General features: G+C 36.6%; 1 protein-coding gene across 6 annotated transcripts in view; it reads left to right on the top strand.

Moving 5' to 3' along the window:
• Window positions 1-909: 909 nt before the first annotated feature.
• Window positions 910-24,145, top strand: part of LOC138707365 (sodium-coupled neutral amino acid transporter 9 homolog) — a 135,732-nt gene continuing 112,496 nt past the window's right edge. For all 6 annotated transcript variants that reach the window (XM_069836663.1, XM_069836661.1, XM_069836660.1 and 3 more), the window contains exon 1: window positions 910-1,091. In XM_069836663.1, coding sequence (XP_069692764.1) covers window positions 925-1,091 — 167 coding nt within the window. In that variant the 5' untranslated portion in view covers window positions 910-924. The remainder of the gene's footprint in view (window positions 1,092-24,145) is intronic.

Here is a 24,145-nt window from a genome sequence, read left to right as displayed (position 1 = left end):
CGTACGCAGAATTTGAAATAAGAGAATAAGAGAATGCAGGACTCGTCGATCCCTTAGCTTTAACCAAGATAGAGTTTGGAAAGACGGGGAAACATGATCATACTTACGAATATTAAAAATGTAACGGACGCACGCATTATGCACACGTTGTAGCCTGCTGCTCAAAGTTGCATTTAGGTTACTTAATATAACATCTCAGTTGTCGAAGTGTGGCATCACGAGTGTTTATACAAGTATTAATTTTAGTTTGCCAGGAAGAAAGTGCTTCAGTCGCTTTAATGAGTGGATAATCAAAAATATTATTTATTTTGGAAGTGTGATTCACTTGTTCATTTCATTCCAGGTGACAATAGGCAACATATCAAAAGCAGTTCCAGACAAACTGGAATAGTCGAACATTTAGTTTTATTTGTATTTCAATTATTATGTAAATGTCTTTGTATTGCTTATAAACCCATTCGAATGTAATATGGTTATAAAATTTCTAGTTCAGTAGTAAGTGTAAGCATGAAACTGAAAATATCCTTGGAATTCGTAAAACAGTCTTTATTTATTTTGAGATGTGAAATTGTAACAATTACCAAGTTCTGGAATAGGCTACGAACATAATCACACTTTTCTAATCCAATTTAATATATGGCTTACATGATACATTCTTTCATTGTCGTTGAAAATTAGTAAAACTGCAGATTTAAAACATTTGCGAAATCGCCCTTTGCCCAGTTGACAAGAGGACGGCGATGGCACTGGCATTCATAAGTTGTAACGATCTGAAGACTTTATTATGAAACATGGCTAGAGCAGGCCTATAAATAACTATCTTTGTGAGATATTCTCTTAAAAATATTTCGTATTTCTTATCGGTGAGTTTTTCTCAGTATCAGTCAATCAAACCGTTTGGCCCACTGCCATGCGGATTATAAGATGGGTCCAGGGACGGATGCCCCGCCAGTCCGTCAGAAGATGTTCGACAGAGCCGGCCAGAAGTACCGGGGTTGGAAGCCCCATAACTATTCAGACTATGACTCTGGCAGCGAGTCGCACCCCTTGATGTCATCCGACACCAGCCAAACGAGCCACACAAGTTTCGGGTAAGTGCATGTCCTCTGTACCGAGGAGAAGAGGTTATATGGCAGATCAATGTTTTCTTTAACATTGCATTTTACGTATAATGCAGCTTCACTCTGATATGAGTAAATAAAAGCGCATCGGTCTCAAATCGCAGAAAATCGAGCCCAGATCTCTTTGATGAGACTATGGCTTGACAAAGAGAAAGGCGTCGTGGCCTATTTCAATACACTGACTTACTTGGTATTTCATGTTTGTGTTTATATGAAGTATAAGGGAAAATTATTGTTATGTTGCCAACATCGGTTTCATGATTTTCACTAAAATACAAATTTCCAGCAATTCGGGAAACAAAAAAGTGGTTTTTCCGCATGCTCTTAAGTATAACATTTCTCATAAGCGACTGGATTATTTTGTTCATTTCAATGTCTAAGGATGAATTTATGGTGAATGATGCACGTCAAATACAAGAATTAAATGGCTGTGTAGCCTGCCTACTCGAAGTCGGCTGAATTTCTAATAAGTGTGTTAGGACCTACTATATAAGCTTTTGTATCATCATGTTGCAATGTGAAAATGACACAGCGTATACATTAAGTCAAACCTCGTTTAATCGCTACCTAATGTTTCTAGACATAAACTGTAAAATGTTAAACTCACAAGCTGGTAAACCATACGAACTTAATTTTAAGACTTCATGGTACTGCAAGCATCAGTGAGAGGTTGTGTGGGAGCCGCTACATTGAAATACTATTTTGTTAGTCATGCCTACTACTTGGAGTTAAAAAAAATGTGTGGAATGAAACTGGATTCAGTGATTTTCTAAAATAATGTTAGTCGTGCTCTACAAAAACATGAAAATTAGGCGGAACATTTAAAGTGCGTGCTGCAGTTCAAACATTTACAGAAGAATATGAACACTATTGGGAATATTCTGAAAGAAAATGCCAGGCTATTGTTAGTGCAATATATTGAATATATACAATACATGTTATGCTTTGTATTTAAGCAAGCAGGATACCCGGCCCTGGAACTTTTTCCCTCGAAATTATTCATGATTTCATTGTATTTATTTCTGCCAGCTATCAATGCACTTACCGGTATATGTAAATTTAGATATGCTTATTGTTTACCTATCTTTTGTATACTAAGTTCATCCTCCATTCCTTCAGGGCTGCGAACATGCCAATAACGTCTTCTTGGAGTAGGCTACACATACTGTAGAAACTTAACGAAAGTTATTCCACGGCAACTATTTACGATTTGCACAGTGAAATCGCTTTCACTATTGAAGATCGTGGGAATTTATGGGAGAGAATTACTTTAGTTACATAGAGTTCCGATTATCAATGCAACTAGTCTGCATGGGCTTTGAAAACCTTGCAACAATTTTGTGCTTCACCTACTTTTTCAGGGACGAGCCGCTACTGAGTGAGGCAGCAAGACAGAGCATCCTCCATCACTAATTATTGCACATAAAAGCGGATAACTTATATAAATTATAATACGCCTACAAATTTACAACTTCATCATCAACGGCTAGATTTCACAGTGCTTCTGGTTATTTCACAAGCAATACACTCTCAATATTAATATCAGTTTTAAATAGCATAGTATTACAGTTATAGTTATTTAATGTCCATTTGTGCAAAACTCAGTACGTAGGCTATGCCTATATAAGTAGCATAATATTATAGTTATAGTTATGTAATATTCATATGTGCAAAACTCAGTACCTAGGCTATGTCTATACAAGTAGCATAATATTATAGTTATAGTTATGTAATGTCCATTTGTGCAAAACTCAGTACTTAGGCTATGTCTATATAAGTAGCATAATATTATAGTTATAGTTATGTAATGTCCATTTGTGCAAAACTCAGTACGTAGGCTATGTCTATATAAGTAGCATAATATTATAGTTATAGTTATGTAATGTCCATTTGTGCAAAACTCAGTACTTAGGCTATGTCTATATAAGTAGCATAATATTATAGTTATAGTTATGTAATGTCCATTTGTGCAAAACTCAGTACTTAGGCTATGTCTATATAAGTAGCATAATATTACAGTTATAGTTATGTAATGTCCATTTGTGCAAAACTCAGTACTTAGGCTATGTCTATATAAGTAGCATAATATTATAGTTATAGTTATGTAATGTCCATTTGTGCAAAACTCAGTACTTAGGCTATGTCTATATAAGTAGCATAATATTACAGTTATAGTTATGTAATGTCCATTTGTGCAAAACTCAGTACTTAGGCTATGTCTATATAAGTAGCATAATATTACAGTTATAGTTATGTAATGTCCATTTGTGCAAAACTCAGTACTTAGGCTATGTCTATATAAGTAGCATAATATTATAGTTATAGTTATGTAATGTCCATTTGTGCAAAACTCAGTACTTAGGCTATGTCTATATAAGTAGCATAATATTATAGTTATAGTTATGTAATGTCCATTTGTGCAAAACTCAGTACTTAGGCTATGTCTATGTAAGTAGCATAATATTACAGTTATAGTTATGTAATGTCCATTTGTGCAAAACTCAGTACGTAGGCTATGTCTATATAAGTAGCATAATATTACGGTTATAGTTATGTAATGTCCATTTGTGCAAAACTCAGTACTTAGGCTATGTCTATATAAGTAGCATAATATTATAGTTATAGTTATGTAATGTCCATTTGTGCAAAACTCAGTACTTAGGCTATGTCTATATAAGTAGCATAATATTACAGTTATAGTTATGTAATGTCCATTTGTGCAAAACTCAGTACTTAGGCTATGTCTATAAAAGTAGCATAATATTATAGTTATAGTTATGTAATGTCCATTTGTGCAAAACTCAGTACTTAGGCTATGTCTATATAAGTAGCATAATATTACAGTTATAGTTATGTAATGTCCATTTGTGCAAAACTCAGTACTTAGGCTATGTCTATATAAGTAGCATAATATTATAGTTATAGTTATGTAATGTCCATTTGTGCAAAACTCAGTACTTAGGCTATGTCTATATAAGTAGCATAATATTACAGTTATAGTTATGTAATGTCCATTTGTGCAAAACTCAGTACTTAGGCTATGTCTATATAAGTAGCATAATATTATAGTTATAGTTATGTAATGTCCATTTGTGCAAAACTCAGTACTTAGGCTATGTCTATATAAGTAGCATAATATTATAGTTATAGTTATGTAATGTCCATTTGTGCAAAACTCAGTACTTAGGCTATGTCTATATAAGTAGCATAATATTATAGTTATAATTATGTAATGTTCATTCGTGCAAAACTCAGTACGTAGTGTTCATATACTGTGTCTTTTCGGGGATCACTTCCAAACCTATCGCTTTAGTTGCTTCAAGTAAAATTTCCGTCTTTTCCCTAATCGTTCGTCGATTTTCTCCTAACATATTCAGGTCATCCGCATAGACAAGAAGCTGATGTAACCCGTTCAATTCCAAACCCGCTCTGTTATCATGAGCTTTCCCAGTGGCGTATTCTAGACCGAAGTTGAAAAGTAAAGGTGATGGTGCATCTCCTTGCTTTAGCTCGTAGTGATTTGGAAAAGCATCAGATAGAAGTTGGCCTATACGGACTCTGCTGTAAGTTTCACTGAGACACATTTTAATTAATCGAACTAGTTTCTTCAGAATACCAAATTCAATAATAATATTCTATAAAACTTTTCTCTTAACCGAGTCATATGCCTTCTTGAAATCTATGAATAACTGATGTATTGTACCCTTATACTCCCATTTTTTCTACATTATTTGTTGAATACAAGAAATCTGATTAATAATCGATCTATTACCCCTAAAACCGCACTGATGATCCCCAATAATTTCATCTACATATGGAGTTAATCTTCTCAAAAGAATATTGGACAAAATTTTGTACGACGTCAATAAAAGTGATATTCCTCGAAAGTTAATACAGTTGGTCTTTTCTCCCTTCTTAAAAATAGGTACAATTATGGGCTCCTTCCATTGTTCTGGTACAATTTCCTATTCGCAAATAGCAAGTACAAGCTTTTAAATTTCGTTAGATAATGCGTTTCGACCCTCTTGTATTAATTCTGCAGGAATTTGGTCGATACCTGGAAACTTGTACTTTTAAAGATTTTCTATTGCAATTTCGACTTCAGAAAGTGTGGGTTCGGGTTGAAATGGCTCATCAATTTGTATTTCAATTTCGGCCCGATGATTTCCATTTGGCCTATGTACACTTAACGGCAAAAAGAATGGGCCGCCGACAATTTCTCAAGTTCCAGACACATAACATTGCGCATGCTAGTCTTGTGAAAGCCGTAGTTCACCAGATAACACATAATTAAACCTTTTCAATTTGCTGCATTTTGTTCAAGAGTCTAAAATATGTTATAAAATCGAATAGAGAGTTAATTCTAAATACATCAGGGCCTCTGAAGAGTAAAATAATAATAATAATAATAATAATAATAATAATAATAATAATAATAATAATAATAATAACATTGATAAATTCAAAGTCAACCGAAGCGAATATGAACAGGAAAAGAACGTATTATACCGAAAGTGTATTACCAGTCTCAGTAGCGTAAGTCGTTACGGCATTGGCCTCTTGAGTGAGTTAAAAGAAATAGCTCAAGATTCGAATTTCCTACAATCTTCCTTTTTTTTTAAATTACAAATTTGACATAAATGTCTCGCAAAGCTATATTTATGTCGCGATATCTCCTAAAAGATGCCCAAACTCTAATAAATAATAATTCTCCCTCCCTCTGTCAAGCAATATACTCCTGTCTGTTAATAAAACGTTCTGTTCCGTCATTACGCTTGAAGATGGCAGAGAGACAACTCCGTCAACAAGGCCCTGGTTCTCGTAGGTTATTCTGCATTGATGGCGGCCAGAGAAATTGAAGTCCCATTGTCAACTGTTAAGGGGTGGGCTAAATTTCTTATTGAGAATGATGAAGTTGTAAATCGTCCCATTCCTGGTCGGCCGCGCATAGGGAAGATGACGCCATGTTATTGAGAGAAGTTGAGAACTTACCCTTTAGAACTGCCTTTCAACTCAAGATGGCGTCCAAATTTCCAGGTTTCTCACACACCGTGAGACGTTTTACAGAGCGTATCATACGATATCGTCGAGCTGTGAGAAGATAAAATTTGACGATGGAGCATGCCGTGGACCTTCTAGCGTATGTTACTCTCCGACAGGACTTCGATTGGAGAAATGTCATTTTCTCCGACGAGGTAATTGTCTCCAGTGGCAACGATAGTCCTGGCCTAGTTTATCGTATGGATGGCCACCGATACGATGAACGCTTCGTGAGACGACTTAACAGGTCAGGTCGCGTGAGCGTCGCGTGTTGGGGGTGGATGTCATACGATGAGGCAGAACTTCTGGAACGCATCCACGGTCAGTTTACGGCAGAAGTTTACCAACACATATAGACAAATGTAATGATTCCTTCCGCCCGAGAACGATATCCAGAAGGAACACTTTTCTTCCAGCAGGATAATCACCTGGTACACACCATCAACCGGATTCAAAGATGGTTTACGAGGTGGCGGTCGACTGTTCGCCAAAATCGCCAGATATTAATCCGATTGCACACTTGTGGGCTAAAGTCAAACGGATCCTACGCTCTAATTGGGCAGAACAACCACCCGTTCGGACAGCTGACGAATTGTGGGACAAAGTTCTAGATGCGTGGGAAGAGGTGGCAATGAATTTAACATGTTGCATAATCTTGTGGACTCCACGCCGCGCAGAATGAGGGCACTTGTTGACGTAGGTGGTTTGTGGACGAGATACTAGTCCCCATCACATGTCTTTTTTTGTTAATCTATTAACAAATTATTTTGTTTTTTGGTTATTTAATTATTTATTTATGTTTGATATGCGTCCGGTTTTTTTAGGAAGTGAAACAAGTATTTTTGTTTATACAGGCCAGGTCCCGCCTATTAATATACCGCAAAAGTTATGGGCAATAATATATATTTACAAGGCAGGCATAACGAAGTTTATGAGCAAATGCCATTTCACATTTAAACTAATAAATTAATTAAAAACTAAAATAAAAAATATATTATTTTACCGTACTGGGAAGCGAATTCACAACCTCTGCTACAGATGTCAGACATCATACAACTGAACCACACACAGCTAGTGAGGTTATTTACATTGTAGACGGACGACTTTCAATGAAGAGACACCACAGCAGTGTTTTGAAGTACAGTTCGTTTACACGAGTGAAAGCGCGACAGAACTTAGCATTTCTATCGACCAAGAGTCGGCCCATTCTTTTTGCCGTTAAATGTACAGTTACCCTTAAAAAGAATGAGACGATTCTTGGTCGTCGGAAGTTAAAGTTCTGCAGCGCTGTTCACTTGATATCGACGTAACGATACATGCCATGACAAATAGTACAAGAATTGTTACAAGGACCACATCAAGGACAAGGACCAGAATAAGGATCACGAAAAAGACAGCCATTCAAGGCCAGGATTTCACAACATAGCTCGAGTCACAAAATATCATTGCTTCACTGTACCGAATGGTAAATGCCTGCTAAGGGATCTACATTCTGGACTGCTGCTGTCACTGTCTTGTCTCGGTAGCTCATATAGTAGCGTGTCGGTTCAACTGTATAACCGAAACGTCTCGTGTTCGATCCCGGGTAAAACTTTTTTTTATTGAGGTGTAATTAATTTGTTCAGAGTTCCTCGACTGTCTAATTTGTCGAAAAATATGGAATAATTTATGTCCAATTTCTGGGTCTTACAAGTGGGCTGAACCTCGTCAAAAAAATAAATCTTACTTGGAAGTTAAGAGTATTCTTCCTCAAACAAAAATCATAAGAAACAAAAAGAGACCTGTTAACTTAAAATCTTGTCCACATGCCATCAGCTTCTATTACAGCTCTAAGTCGATCCGACTTGGATGTCACGAGATTGTGGAATAGGTTCTGATACCCGGCGAGATCTACCCAGGTGTCAACAACTTGATCCCACAATTCGTCTCGATTTCGAGGGCGTCGGTGGGCATAGGTGGCTATCCTTCTCTTTTTCAATTCCGCCCATAAATTTTCGATGACATTCAAATCAGGTGACTTCGGAGGCCAATTAATGATTTCGATCTCGGATCTCCTTTGAAACCATCTTTGAATGCTTGCAGCATAGTGCACGGGATGGTTATCCTGCTGGAACAGCAATGTTCCTTCGGGAAAACGTTCTCGGGTGGAGGGAAGGAATATATTTTCCAGAATGTGCTCGTAAGTTCCCGCATTAAACCGGCCATCGATGCGTTCTATAACGCCAGGTACATCGTAAGACATCCACCCCCAACACGATATGCTAAAGCGCCCCGATCTTTCACGTCGGTGCACATAGAGCTGGTCATGTCGGAGACCATCCTCACGATAGACACGGACAGAACCTTCGTAATCACTCGAGATGGTTGTTTCGTCGGAGAAAATTACATTTCTCTAATCGAAATCCACTCGATTGGTAGCGAAGGCAAGACGGTCGATAGCTTGTGCTTCCCCCAATATTTCCATTTGCGCAGCCCTCCGGCTCCCAATACCGGGGTTCCTCAACCTGTTGATCACAGTCTGTGAAGAGCCAGGAAAGTTAGATGCTGCTCTTATTTCGTTAGCAGTCAGAAAGGGGTCCTGTCGAACTGTATCGAATAAGAGAGCATCCTCTTCCAATGAAGAAATCCGCGGACGTCCAGGAATAGGACGATTTTCGACATCCCCTAAATTTTGGTAACGATGAACCCACCTCGCGGCTGTACTTCCAGGAACACCGACGAAACGGCCAGCAGATCTAACCCCATATCCAGCCTCAACTAGAGCTATAACTCGCTGTCTCATGTCACGTCAGTTCGCCATTACGATGAGAAATGAGGGATGGCGATAATACTTTTGTGTAGACAATGACTATTTAACGTGATATAGAATTATTGAAATAACAGGCATCCTGCATAGTAAAAGTTAATAAATCAACCCTAAATTAAATATCTAAATGACAGGATATAACAGGAAGTCCAATTGTTGCGAAACTAATCGAATTAAATCTAAGCTGAAGTAGCATAGCCATTGATAAATGTTTTGTACAACAGAATTAGACTGAATTCCTATTCGACAGAACCTATAATCAATGGCTTATCTGAACATGATAAACAAATCCTAAGTGTTTCCAATGCCACTGAACAATTTCAAAATATTAATTGAAAAACTAAGAAAGGATCGTAAATGCTGTATCTAGTGATTATTTACATTTATGTCTACAAAATGAATCTTGGAAAAACATATATGATACTGGTACTACTGATATTAAGAGTAAATGTATTGAATTTTTCACTTAATATCATAATCACTTCAGTGGATGTTCTCCACTCAATGTTGTGAAAAAATTCAAAAGTAAAAACATGTAGATAACGCAGGGACTTCTAAATCTCATGTATTAAAAAGAAGAATCTATATGTAATGAGTTGCAATGTAATGATCCTCATGTTCTTAAATACTGCAAGAAGTACAGTGTAATTTATAAAAAATTATGAAAGAGGGAAATAGAATATATTTGAATAGAAAAGTACAAAATTCAGATAATGCAATTAAACCTATTCGGAATATTATTAAATTTAAACTTGTAGATATCCTAAGAAAGCAAATATTTTTTCATTAAAACCAATGATTATAAAGTAGAGGATCCCAAATCTATTGCAAATTCTTTTAACGTATTATAGTGTATAGTACAGAAATATTATTGACAACTTAAACATTCAAGATTTTGCAAAAGATACTGCAATTGGTTACTTAACAGATGCATTTAATAATTAGTATTAATATATGTAATTAGTCAATAACTGCAACAGTGCTTTTCATTCAATCATAACATGAATAAAATTGAATGCACATTAAATTAAACACTATTGTAAACACGTAGATAAAATAGTTAAAATTAACTGAAGGTGTGAGAATAAAATAATCCAAAGCCATACTTTTAACAAAAATTGTTTTGTGCGAGTGCATTTCTTACACATATGGGAAAGCTATTAATAAAATATTGTAATAATTACTCAACAAATGACATAGCCTAAGGACTCTAAACCTTTGTAAAAGTTTGTCTATTATATATATATATATATATATATATATATATATATATATATATATATATATTTAAATATCATTTTACTGTAATTGTTAGTTTTTAATATATATGCATTTACATTGTATATGTGTGTATAAATGCATTCATTAGATTAACGTTTATAATATTATAACTTGTAATTTTGTATTGTTTGCGATCATTAACACTTAATCTCAGGACTTTGTAAAACTCTATTTCAACGTTACTTAGCTATTTCAACTTTATTTAGACAAAAAAAAATCGTTGTGTAGACTAAGAATCGAACTCGCACTCTTCTACACAACACACAGAAATCTTACCGTCTGAGCTATTGAAACGACATGAAAGTTTTCCTTTCTGTGCGGAGTGTCGATCTAGTCATGAAGGTCCATTTTCGATTTAACTACACGATTTATGTATATATTTATCTTTTATTTACGTAATATTATCATATTTTTTGCAGTTTTTGAAGTGAATTTCGAAACGATGCTAGTAACAAACCAAATAGCCTGAATTTAATTAACTCAATATTCGTTATCTTGTGTATCAGTGCTCTGGTCTCCGATCATGCGCAGTGTCTTACATCTGAGACTTAGGAATATTCAATCGTCTCATCCTTTTCCAGGGAAACTGTACATTTAGTACTGTAGTTGTCTAAAATTGTTTTGTCATCTGTCCATCATTGAATGGGAATCTGGAGGAAAGTCATCATTCTCATCCTTGATCACGTTTACTCTTGCCTGATATCCGTTCTTGAATTCCTTTATACCTTTATATAAATCTCGAATGTCTTTATTCTTACTATTTGTTTCTACCTCATTCAGTTTTTTCTTCAAGTACTCTCTTTTTTATTCCTAAGTGTACGACTTGTTTCCCGTTTTTCATTGAAATAATTATCTCTATTCTCCTCAACTGGATCCTGTAAGAATTTCAATTTTTGCTTGTTTCCTTCTTTCTGCTACCATGGATCAATCTTCATCAAACCACGGTTTCTTCTTCTTAGTTTCATAATAACCTATGCTCTGCTCAGCTGCAGTTTTGATACTATCCATGATATTTTACCACACGCTATTAACATCTAATTCTTCCCCAACTCCGTCGGAACATCCTAATGCGGCAAGTCTAATTGAAATTTCGTCTGATAATGTTTTTAGTTTCCTCGTCCTTTCAGAATATTGAATTTACTAATATTAACTTGTTGCTCTACTCGCTTGGCTACTGGTAGTCTTCCTCTAAATTCTCCAATTACCAAATAATGGTCAAAATTACAGTCTGCCCCCCTAAACGTTCGAATATCTACTATACTAGTAATTCTCCGTTTATCTATCAAGATGTTATCTATTTGGTTGTGTGTCAATCCATCTAGGGAAGTCTAAGTATATTTATGTATATCCTTATGGGTAGATGTAGTTTTGACAATTAAATTTTTTGATGTCGCAAAGTTGACTGATCTAACTCCATTGTTATTACTATTTACGTGTAGGCTCTCTTTTACAATAATCGGTTTAAATATATCCTCCCTTCCTACTTTAGCGTTGAAATCCCCCAATAAAACTTTCTTGTGGTATCTAGATAGCTGATCAAAAGTGTATTCCAATTCCTCATAGAATCTATTCTTTATATGGTCATCTTTCTCTTCTGTAGGAGCGTGAGCATTTATAACTACCATATCGCACCTTCTACCCTTAAGTACTAACTACTATAACCTGTCACTGATAAATTTGGCCTTTTTTACTGTTGATTTTATTCTTTTATGAACAAAGAATCCTGTTCCTAATTGGTGATTATTGTTTTCTTCCCCACAATACAAGTAATCTCCTATTTTTGATATGCCATTCCCATCTAACCTAACCTCTTGTACTCCCACGAAGTCTATTCTATATCTAGCTAGTTCTTTTGCTACTAATGTTACCCCTCCTGTTCTATAAAGGCCAGTTATGTGCCAAGTACCATTATTATTATTATTATTATTATTATTATTATTATTATTATTATTATTATTATTATTATTATTCAAATACTTGGAGTGCACTATAAACAGTAACATGAACTGCTGTCAAGAAGTCAAAAGGAGAATAGCAATGACAAACGAAGCTTTTAATAGAAAAAGGAGCATCTTCTACGGACCTCTGGAGAAAGAACTAGTAAACTGCTTTGTGTGGAGTGTAGCATTTTATGAGGACAGAAGTATGGACATTACGACGAAGTGAAGAGGAGCGAATAGAAGCATTTGAAATGTGGAAATGGAGATGAATGGAGCGTGTGAAATGAACAGACAGATTAAGAAACGAAGCTGTGTTGGAAAGAGTGGATGAAAAAAGAATGATGCTGAAACTGATCAGAAAGACGAAAAGGAATTGGCTGGGTCACTGGTTGAGAAGAAACTGCCTTCTGAAAGATGCCCCGGAGGGAATGGTGAACGGGAGAAGAGTTCGGGCGGAAGAAGATATCAGATGATAGACGACATTTAGATATATGGATCATATGCAGAGACAAAGAGGAAGGGAGAAAATAGGTACAGCTGGAGATCGCTGGGTTTGCAGTGAAAGACTTGCACTTGGGCAGAACAGTATGAACAAATGAATTATTATTATTATTATTATTATTATTATTATTATTATTACTGGTATTATTATTTGTGATTGCAGTAACTTTAGGTGCCTGAAACTATATTTCAATATCTACTTTCGATCATTATGAAGCCTAGTCGAGGTGTCTAAAAGTCGGTTAATGGCCTAAATGTCCGAAGTCCAGTTATAATATATAAAATATAATATACAATGTTTTTCACACATCATTATGGCATTAAAATTTTTGTTTTATCATTTCAACGGATTCAACGTACCTATCTTGTGCGATAAACTTGATAAATCACATATTAATTTTGTATGAGGTCTCGCCCACCTCATTGAATACTACACGGCTACTAAATGGTAATAAAACTTGATAAACTTGATAAACCGAAGGGGAAGTGAAGCGATTTTCTAACTTATTAACGGATTTCATTTTCCTTACGTCAAGCACTTAAATATAGTTTTATACTGTATAAGGTTACAAACTAATGTTTAGTACGTGTAACGAAGAAAGAAATGAACAAAAAAACATAAGACACATTATCAAAACCTATTAATTGTCTTCAGAATGTCTCTGCGACAGAGTTTCAAAATCAGGAATTATGTCACTTACTGCCGGTCGTAGTTGATCACGAAGGTATTTGTCTGTCAGTCGTGATCTAAATTTGGTTTTTACTATTTTCGTTGTTGAAAATAATTTTTCAGAAACGTAAGTTGTAGCGAACATGGCTTTAACAGAGCAAGCGAATGAACGAAGCTTCGGATATTTATTTTTTGGCAAAGATTTGAAAAGTTCAACATTTGTCAAGTCCTGACATCTAGCTTTCATTTAACATCACATTGTAAATCTGCGAGTTTAATTAAATTGAAGATCTAACCGCATTATTCGTACATCTGCTGGAAAAGGATCGACGTACAGAGATAATAATAATAATAATAATAATAATAATAATAATAATAATAATAATAATACTTCACCTTTTAATGTTTCATAGTGACATGTAGTATAATGCTGTTTTATATTATACAACCTTTTCCTCGTAATACTTGTGAACAAATCATACATTTAACATCCTCATCACATTGGCAGCAAAAAATGCGTCCTCCCATCTTCCTTGAAACTTTAGTTTTTGTAGGTACATTGGTTCGAGAGAAACAGTGGACGATACGCCACACGCAGGTCAGAGACAAATAAGCAAATGGAAAGGGGTTTGATTCCAGTGAGTGAGAGGGTGGGGGTTGGGGAAGGCAGGAGGTAAGAGAAATGTACAGCTAACATTGCGAGTCACAATGTGCTCGTGAGTCATATTTTCGCCACGGCTGCTGTACGTATTAGGAAGAGAGTGAGATAGAAATTCTGTATCTCACTCTTTCTTCTAACGGAGCATCTTGCTGCAACAGTGTATTAGCCAAGACCAATGCTTTTTTCTTAAGCTGGATTGCTCTATAGACGTAAAGTAAAGTAAAGCCCTAATTATTGCCGTCTCGTACTTGCACTACTCTTGTTCACGTTGCTCGCGTTACTGCTAGAGTAACTAGAGTTAGGCTAAATTAATTCAGTGTGCGATATACAGTTCCCCAAAAAATGAATGAGACGATAGAATATTCTTGTCTCAGATATAAGACACTGCGCATGATCAGAGACCAGAGTACTGATACACAAGATAACGAATATTTGAGTTACTTAAATTCAGACTATTTGGTTCCTTGTTGGTATCGTTTCGAAATTCTCTTCAAAAACTGCAAAAAGAATATGGTAATATGACGTAATAACAGACAAATATATAGATAAATCGTGTAGTTAAATCGACATTTGAACCTTCATGACTACATCGACACTCCGCGCAAAAATGAAAACTTTCGTGTCGTGTCAATAGCTCAGATGCTACGTCTTCTGCGTATTGTGCAAAAGAAAGTGAGTTCGATTCTTAGTATACACCAACGGTTTTTTCTGTCTGAATAAGGTTGAAATGGAGTTTTACAGAGTCCTGAGATTAAGTGTTAATGATCACAGACAATACAAAATTACAAATTATAATATTATAACCGTTAATCTAATGAATTCATTTACACCATTTATATATTATACATACACACATATATACAGTGTAAATTCATATATATTAAAAACTAACAATTGCAATGAAATTGGAATATGTAAAATGATTTAACAACAAGCATTAAGAAATTGATTTTAAATAACTACATTTAAATATTAACCGTATCAGCCACCGATACAAGATGGAGAGACAGACATTTATCCAGCTTTTAGTCTCACCGCAGGCAGGATAGCATACAAAATACTGACAAAGAATATTATAGGCCGTGCCATTTAGGAACACGTCCCAAGCAAAGACGTTATAATAGTCCCAAGAGGGAAACATGCGCGTGAGATGCTAACTTCCCCTCCTCGAGAAGGCTTTAAATCAAGTTCTTCTTTTCATTTCATTTCATTTACTATATTCCATAGAGCTTACATTAGCACTGAAGCTTTAAGATGTGGAGTGAGTCACAATTTTGTAAGATTACAATTGTACAAATTTTTGTAGTATATATAGATGAGGAGGCGAGATATTGCATATTATGAACTGTGTGTCAGGGGAAAGAATGAGGTATCAGATTGTTTCATGATGGTTAATATTATACGAATCTACTGACACGAAAGTTCATCTACCTTCCCAATGGTGATGTGCCCGACAACTTAGGTGGATGACTACTGCGTTCGACTCCCGCTCACATGTATCTGGATTTCTGACACCACCATTATACGTACTGTATAATGGAAAAGGCTCTCAGGATAATATAGGAAAACCACATGGTTACTGAACTTAGGTTCTAGACTGAATTAATTATGAACGTAAATATACTTGATTTATTAAATATATACAAATTTACATAATGAATTACTCACATGGTATATTTCTTGTCGGAGCTGACGCCATCACGATGTGTATTTCCTTCGACTTATTCTTCACCAAGACTCTGACTATGACTGCCCACATCTCCCAACCGAACGCTTGCTTTTTATGTTTTCTCCCCGGCTTCCCAACGGAGACGTCCTCACGCTATCCAACAGTTGAGTTGGGCTTTCCTTTTTGCTTATACATGCTTGAGGATGTTGTCTTAATCAAAAATCTGTTACAATTAGTTCGATTTAGTGTAATACAGTAATAAGTCGCTTTAATGAGACTACGCGCAAGAAAAGAGTTCAAACAATGCGTGTTTTAATTTAACCAATTAAAATGCATGCTTTATTCCACTAGACCAATGTGATTAGTCCAGCTGTGATTCGTGGCGTAAGAATACTTCTATCGTAGTCGGTGATCAACCGCACGCGCGACTTAACTTCATAATGCTGGCTAGGCATCTACTTCGCAAGCTGGGATTGCATTGCGTTTCTGCTTAAGGCGATGTATTCTGCTGACATTTTTCCTGGATTGTCTCGAATTTAATACCTAACCAGAAATCGTGCACAGGGCGTGTTAAGTCCTGGGGCATAACAGGTGATATAGCCACGGCACATGACAAGGTCACAGGACAAGTCTTGCCTCCTCTTCTATGCTATAACTTACCTCAAAATTAGTTACTTGGCGCTTGGTAGAAAATATCCTGAGTAAATCTGTGAACGGTCAGGGTGTCGTACGGCATCTTAAGACCCCGCTTTGAGGACGACATTATCTAACATGTGAAACAATAGTCACTTGTCAATGGGGAGAAACATTTTTATCTGAATTGACAATTGTAAGAGCATGACAAAAACAAGGACCACGACAAAGACAAAGTCGAGGATGACGACAAGGATCACAACATGAGCTGCGACAAGCAAAACAATAAAGATCACGATAAGTACCACGAAATGAACCACAATAAGGATCACATAATGAACAAGGTCACGATAACGACCCTGACAAAGAAAATAAGGACCATGATAAGGACCACAATAAAGACAATCGTCGCGATAAGGACCATGACAAAGACAAGGATCACAGTAAGGACCACGACAAAGACAACAAGGATCAGCATAAGGGCCCTGACAAAGACAATAAAGACCATGATAAGGACTACGACAAGGTCAACGACAAGAAACATGATAGGCCTAAGTATCACGACGTGAATCACGGTCCTTGTCGATGTCCTTGTCATGATCCGTATCTTGGTACTTGTGATCCTTATCGTGATCCATGTCATTGTCCTTATCGTGATCGTTGTCGTAGATCTTATAATGATCCTTGTTGTCTTTGCCACGGTCCTTATCATGAACACTCTTGTCTTTGTCATGTTTCTTATCGTGGTCATTGTTGTGTTCCTTACCAAGATCCTTGTCACTGCGATGACCCTTATCGTTCTCGTTGCCTTTATCATGATACTTATCGTGGTATTTGTTGTATTTGGTATGATTCTTATAGTGGTCTTGGTCCTTATCGTGGTTCATGTCGTGATCCTTATCATGAACTTTGTCGCTATAGTGATCCATTTCGTAATTACTATCGTGGCCTTTGTCTTTGTCCATGTAGCGTTTCTTATATTGGTCCTTTTTGTCACGGTCTTTATTTTTTGTCGTGGTTCTTTTTTGAAATGTCCCTTATCGTGATCTTTGTTGTCTTCATCGTGGGACTTGTTGGCATTGTAATAGTCCTTATCGTCTTCCCTGCTGCTATTGTCATGGTTCTTATTAGGTATTAGATGTCTTTGTCATTGGTCCATACCTGTGGAGTAACGGTCAGCGCGTCTGGCCGCGAAACCAGGTGGCCCAGGTTCGATTCCCGGTAGGGGCAAGTTACCTGGTTGAGGTTTTTTCCGGGTTTTCCCTCAACCCAATATGAGCAAATGCTGGGTAACTTTCGGTGCTGGACCCCGGACTCATTTCACCGGCATTATCACCTTCATCTCATTCAGACGCTAAATAACCAAAGATGTTGATAAAGCGTCGTAAAATAACCTACTAAAATAAAAAAAAATCTTTGTCATTGTCCTTATCGTGGTCTTGGTCTCTACCATGGTTCTTGTGATCCTTATAGTGGCTCATGTCGTGGTTCCTATCGTGACCATTCTCGTGGTGTTTGTCGTGTTCTATGTTGGCATCTTTATTGTGATCCCTGTCTTTGTTATTGTCTGGTCTTATAGTCGTCCTTGCCAATTTTATAGTTCTTATCGCAATCTTTATCATGGCCCAATGTCATGGTCCCTTCCATGTTCATTCTCGTGGTGCTCGTCGTGGCGCATGTCATGACCCTCATCGTGGTTCTTGTCTTTGCCTTTATCGTTATCCTTGTCTTTGTACTTGTTGTGGCCCTCCTTGTGATCATTGTCGTGGTCCTTATAGCGATCCCTATCAAAGTCCTTTTCGTGGCCCATATCGTCATCCTTACCGTGATCCTTGTCTTTGCTTTGTCCTTGTCGTGGTCCTTGTTATCTTGACGCAGTCCTTATCGCGATCCTTTCCTTAGTCTTTCGTGATTCTTTCATGGTTCTTGACATGATCCTTATCGTGATACTTACCATTCTCCATGTCGTGTCCTTATCGTTATAGCTGTCGTGGTGCTTATCATGGTCCATGTTACGTGATCGTTATCGTGATCCTTGTCTTTATCGCAGCCGTTAGAGTTGTCCCTGTTGTTTTCTCCATGGTCCTTGTTGCCATTGTAATGGTCTTTATCGTTCCACTTGTTAGCCTTGTTATGGTCTTCATAGTATTTGTTTTTTTTTGTCATGGTCCTTATCTTAGTAAATTTGGAAGTCTTCATCGTGGTCCATATCGTGGTTCGTACCGTGATCTTTGTTTTGTTTGTCGTTGTTCATGTTGTGATTTTTATCGTGGTGTTAATCGTGGTCCATATCTGTGATCCTTATCGCAACCTATGTCGGAGTCCTTACTGTGATCCTTGTCATGGTTCTTGTCGCGATTCATGTCGTGGTCCTTATTCTGGTCCTTATCGTGATTGTTATCATGGTCCATGTTGTGATCCTTATCGTCGTCCTTGTCGTGAACATTATGTGGTCCATATTGAGGTCCTTATTGTGATTCTTATTTCGAAGCTTGTCGTGTTTTATGTCGTGATCCTTACCATGATCTCTGTCGTTGTCCTTATCGTGCTTCTTGTCGTGGTCCATGTTGTGATCCGTATCGTTTTCCTTACCGTGGTTTTATTTTATTTTAGTAGGTTATTTTACGACGCTTTATCAACATCTTAGGTTATATAGCGTTTGAATGAGATGAAGGTGATAATGCCGGTGAAATGAGTCCGAGGTCCAGCACCCAGCATTTGCTCATATTGGGTTGAGGGAAAACCCCGGAAAAGCTCCAACCAGGTAACTTGCCCCGACCGGGAATCGAACCCGGGCTACCTGGTTTCGCGGCCAGACGCACTAGCCGTTACTCCACAGGTGTGGACCCTTACTGTGGTTCATGTCGTGATCGTTATTGTGGTCCTTGTAGTTCATATCTTTGTCCTTTTCGTGGCCCTTATGCAGATCATTGATATCTTTGTCGTGATTCTTATCGTTATCCTTGTTGTCTTTCTAATAGTCCTTTTCGTGGTCCTGGTCCTTGTCGTAACCCTTATCATGATCTATGTCGTGGTATTTATAGTAATCCTTATCGTGGTGTTTGTCGTGTTTCTTGTCGTAGTATATTGTCGTGACCTTTGTCCTTATCGTGGTTCTTGTTGTCTTTCTAATAATTCTTCTCGTAGTTCTGGTCCTTGTAATCCTTATCGTGAAATATACCATAGTATTTATCATAATCCTTCTCGTGGTGTTTTTCGTGTTTCTTGTAATATGTTATCGTGGTCCTGATCTTTGTCCTTATCATGGTCCTTGTTTTGTTTGTCATGGTCCTTACAATGTTCTTTGCTGTTTTTGCCGTGGGTCCACATTTGTCATTTCAAAATTAATATTGTTCTCCCACTCTGCGAATTGCTTTCGTGTTACACAGTATATTTCAAACTTTCATAAAATGTAAACGATTAACAGAAATAGACTGACAACTGATAACATTTTGCAAGGTGTGCACTTAGAGTGAGATGAAAATAGACCTACGCATACAAGATCAGATGTCTTCCTGGCTTCGTCGATCTTGCGTGAACCGCGCTGTAGCTCTATAACTTTCGACAACCAAGAGTCGTCTCATTCCTTTTTTGGGGAACTGTATGTACATCGGTTGTTGATTAAACTGATTCGGGGCAGAGAGGGTGGTAGAGGGGACTGCAACGCTGCCACGTACAATACTAATGGTTTATAGAGGATTCCACGTTAAGAAAAAAGCACTGTCTTATGGGCCTTGCCTAGTACACTGTTGCCACAAGATATCTGCGTTACAAGAAAGAATGTGGTATAGTATTTCTGTCTCATTCTCTTACTAAACGTACAGCTTTATCACAAGTTTATCGCACGTCGAATCCGCCCAAATGATTTTTAAATACCTATTAATGCCATAATGATTCCGAAAAACATACATTATATCTGTATACATTATAACTAGACTTCAGACATTTACGCCATTAATCAACTTTTAGGCACCTGAAGTAGGCTATAAAGTAATAAAAAATAGGCATTAAAATACAGTTTAGGCACATAAAAATACAATGCCAGGCAGCTAGAAATATGATTTTAGGCACCTAAGTATTTTTTACTCGCTGAAACTACAATAATATAACGATGCAAATAATTAGTGAATATTAAGTATTACGCTATACCGTGATAAAAAGAGTAAAAAATATTATGGTTAGAAACTTCATTTTATTATGTCTTAAATTATGAATAATTCACTTATTATTAATGAATTCATTGGCCTCACTGCTCTGTATGGCTGCTGGTACGTCTCAATAATACAATTAAACTAATTAAATTTTATTAACACATTATTCATAATTGGCTTTACAGGACATAATGATCATATAGGCTAATTTTCTGTTGTGAGACTTTGCTTTTTGTTAGTTTTGCGCTTATAAAATGGTTCTATTTTTCCACTATTCCTACTGGCCGCTCAAGTACTCCAAAAACCTGTTACTTTCCAGGAATTTTTTCATTCCTACTACCAAACTATTACAATGCCTTTGAGCCAAGACTTTCTCTTTCATTGCTGCACTAAAAATACTTCGCTCGTGTTGGAGTGGTTAGCCACCGTGGCGAACAGGGTTCGATTCCATCTGAATCAGGAAGAAATTTGTGGTGGACAAAGCGAGCGCGCGGGATTTTTCTCGGGGTTCTCCCGTTTCCTCTCATCACCATTCAACCAATACTCCTCAACATCCACATTCTAAGAGTCCCGAGCCAGCCCACAAAAGCAAATACAAAATGGGTGATAGTTGTACACATTTTATGTTTAATAAATGCTATTAGTGATATACGAAAAATTACACACACAAACTAGCAAAATAGAAATAGATATTTTTTACTCTAAACCTTAAAATAACTCATAATGGGGGGGAAATAGGCATTACACACCATAAAGCCCATTACAAATATTAACATTTTATATAAAACGTGCAGCTACTTCAGCAGTGTTACTTTATTCCTGCGGATTACATGCTGTATTTCTAAACATCGCAGACAATGTTGTACGTGTTTTAACAGTATGAAATCTTGGCCTCAACTGTACTTGTCTGTTAAAGTCGACAGAGGGATGGTTTGGCAAGAAATCGGTAGGCTATTCCACCTTTTTTAGCTGTTACCCCGTTATTAGGAAATTAAATATATGGTAATTTTAGAGGCGTAACAATATTTTAGCACACGAAATCGCTATAGTTTTCAATTAAATTGTGTTCAATGAATTAAAGGGAACTAATTAATTCCAAATTCTCAAGAAAATATTTATAAATAGTTGATGGAACAGCCCCCTATATATTCAATGCTTTTTTCTTGACGCGAAATCCTCTATAGTTGCACGGAACGTACAGATAATGTGAAGCGGCCTTATTGCTTCATCCATGGAAGAAGGAACAGGAGGAAACCTGCCTGAACTGATCAATTTCATAAAAAAATAAATCTCAAAATTAATATTATTATTTTCTTCATGGGTTTTCAAATCATATGTTGCATTTCATTTCAATGCCGTACGATTTTTTTAAAATTAAATATGATGAAATATTTTCAAGTCATGAAACCCTGTTGTATCAACGTTTAAAATGTTATATTTCTCACGGTATATTTCACTGTATAATTCCATGTCTTGTCCTCTGATACGTTTCATTATTTCAAAGTCCATGTTCATAAAATCTTAACACGTTAAAATACACAACTTATATAAAACTCCAAAAGTATTAAAAATACTTTTGTTTATAAAAACATTAACACGTTCAAATACACAATTATTTAAATCCCTGAAAATAAATAAAAATAAATTCGCTAACATGCTTTGGGCCTCTATTGAAGCCACATTAATTCCCTAACTGCTATACAAAATGTACACTATCACCAAAACTAACAAGTAAAGCTTCACCTGAGGTAAAAAACAATGGAAATGAAACTTATATTTTTGGAATCGGCATAATAAAATATGAATAATCCTAAAATTTCGTAACTCGACTGCAATTATCAAGTGCGATACAGAGCGCAGAACACGAGGCTTCAAGCAGCAAGAAAACAAACTTTCAACTACCGATTAATGCATAAGAAGGAAAACGATGATGTGGTCATCATGTTACTTAACGCATCGTATTCCAGAATCTGATTTGTTTTTATCCAGAAACATATTTCGCACAACAGTGATAGCTAATGCAAAATGTTGGAAACACAAATATTCAGTACACCACCCGCACTTTATACAGGCTGAATTTTGCACAAATCGTACATATTCCTTGTGCATTTCGGTTACAGTACTCTGTAGTGTTTTAAAAACGTTGTTCACTTCTGGATCCCAATTCAGCTAACACCCAACCATACTCATGCGCCTGTTGGAATCGTGGAAAAGGAAACTTCTGGTAAACAAGTGACTGTAGTTTCAGTATATTGTTGCGTTTTTGTAATGTATCAGATGAATCATCAAAATCTACATTATGAGAAATGTGTCAAATCATATGCTTACACATTCGAAAAAAGTACCTGTCCAAAGATTGCAACTCATAAGTCGTATTTGGCGGTATGATTTTAACTACTAGTTTTTCAAGACCATAGTCCCTTCTTCTAACAGTTGCTTAATTGTATTTTCGTCGCAGTGGACACCATACGAGTCCAACAGCAAAAGATTGCAAGTTACAGAATTAGGAAGAAATATTTCTCGTAAGAATTGTATCCATATTTTTTTGGTCATTTTTCCCGACGAAGTCCATTTTACTACAAGGTTGTCACTCTGGAAAATGCGTTCCGTATATCTTTTACTTATACCTTTCGGTTCTTGGAGAATAAGTAGCAACTTTGGCATCAGTTTTCCAGCTTTAGAAACCACCTGCGTTATAGTGTAGGAATGTGTAGTTGCCCCCTTGGATTTAACGACACCGTACACTTTACTGGTTCCTTGACGTTCTAATGTTCTGCCGAAAGGCATTTCCTTATGGAACCCACATTTGTCTGTATTAAACACTTGAACACTTAAACATTGTACATGTCCAAACTGTCCAAAATCATGCCACCAAATACGACTTATGAGTTGCAATCTTTTGACAGTTGACTTTCGTGTGTTAACCACGTGAATTTATGCTTCATACTGCTCCATGACCTATGGTTAAACTTTTTCTTTTTGTTTGTCGGTACATCTGACAGAATCCAATACTCTGTTACTTCACATTTTTTTTCAAAGTCAATGACTCGGGATGTTTTGGGAGGGGAAGGAGTGTATTGAGAACCGGAACTTTGTGAAGTACTTAATTCCTCTTCTGACGTAGTATTTGTTTTTTCAGTCTCCTATTCTCGTACATGAGGCATGGCATTGTCATCATTTCGTGGTTCATTTTCATCAGTGTCCAGAGTATGACTTTCTTCAACTGCTTCCGATTCATGACTCTTTAATAAGTCATATATATCATCAACAATTCCAAGTTCCTTCCGCGACATTTCACTGTCTCATAACCCTCTTCATTTAGTTTATCCAAAATTTTAATCACTATATTCACTGGGTTCATCTTCTTCAGCTCACTGCACATAACATTACACAATGAACTGCAAGGTACAAACTAGCTGACAGCGCGTCTATAGCAGTAGTCTTCGCTCTCGCGGCTAGCATTGCAGCGTGGTATAGTTGTTTGCAATCTAAATAGCCCATGTCAACTTGATCTTGATTGGTCGAGATCTCTGGTGTTCATTGCGTTCGAGTTGTAAAATTTACGTATTTTTCATTGCTTTTAATGCTTAATCGAATGGTGATAAAGGTAAGTCTGTTTTTTTATCCCACCTGAAGGTTTACTTGTAAGCAAAGACACTCTTACCCTGCCTT

Source organism: Periplaneta americana, chromosome 10 (genome assembly GCF_040183065.1).
Source record: "Periplaneta americana isolate PAMFEO1 chromosome 10, P.americana_PAMFEO1_priV1, whole genome shotgun sequence".
Lineage (NCBI taxonomy): Eukaryota > Metazoa > Arthropoda > Insecta > Blattodea > Blattidae > Periplaneta > Periplaneta americana.
This window is presented reverse-complemented; position numbering and strand designations above follow the sequence as displayed.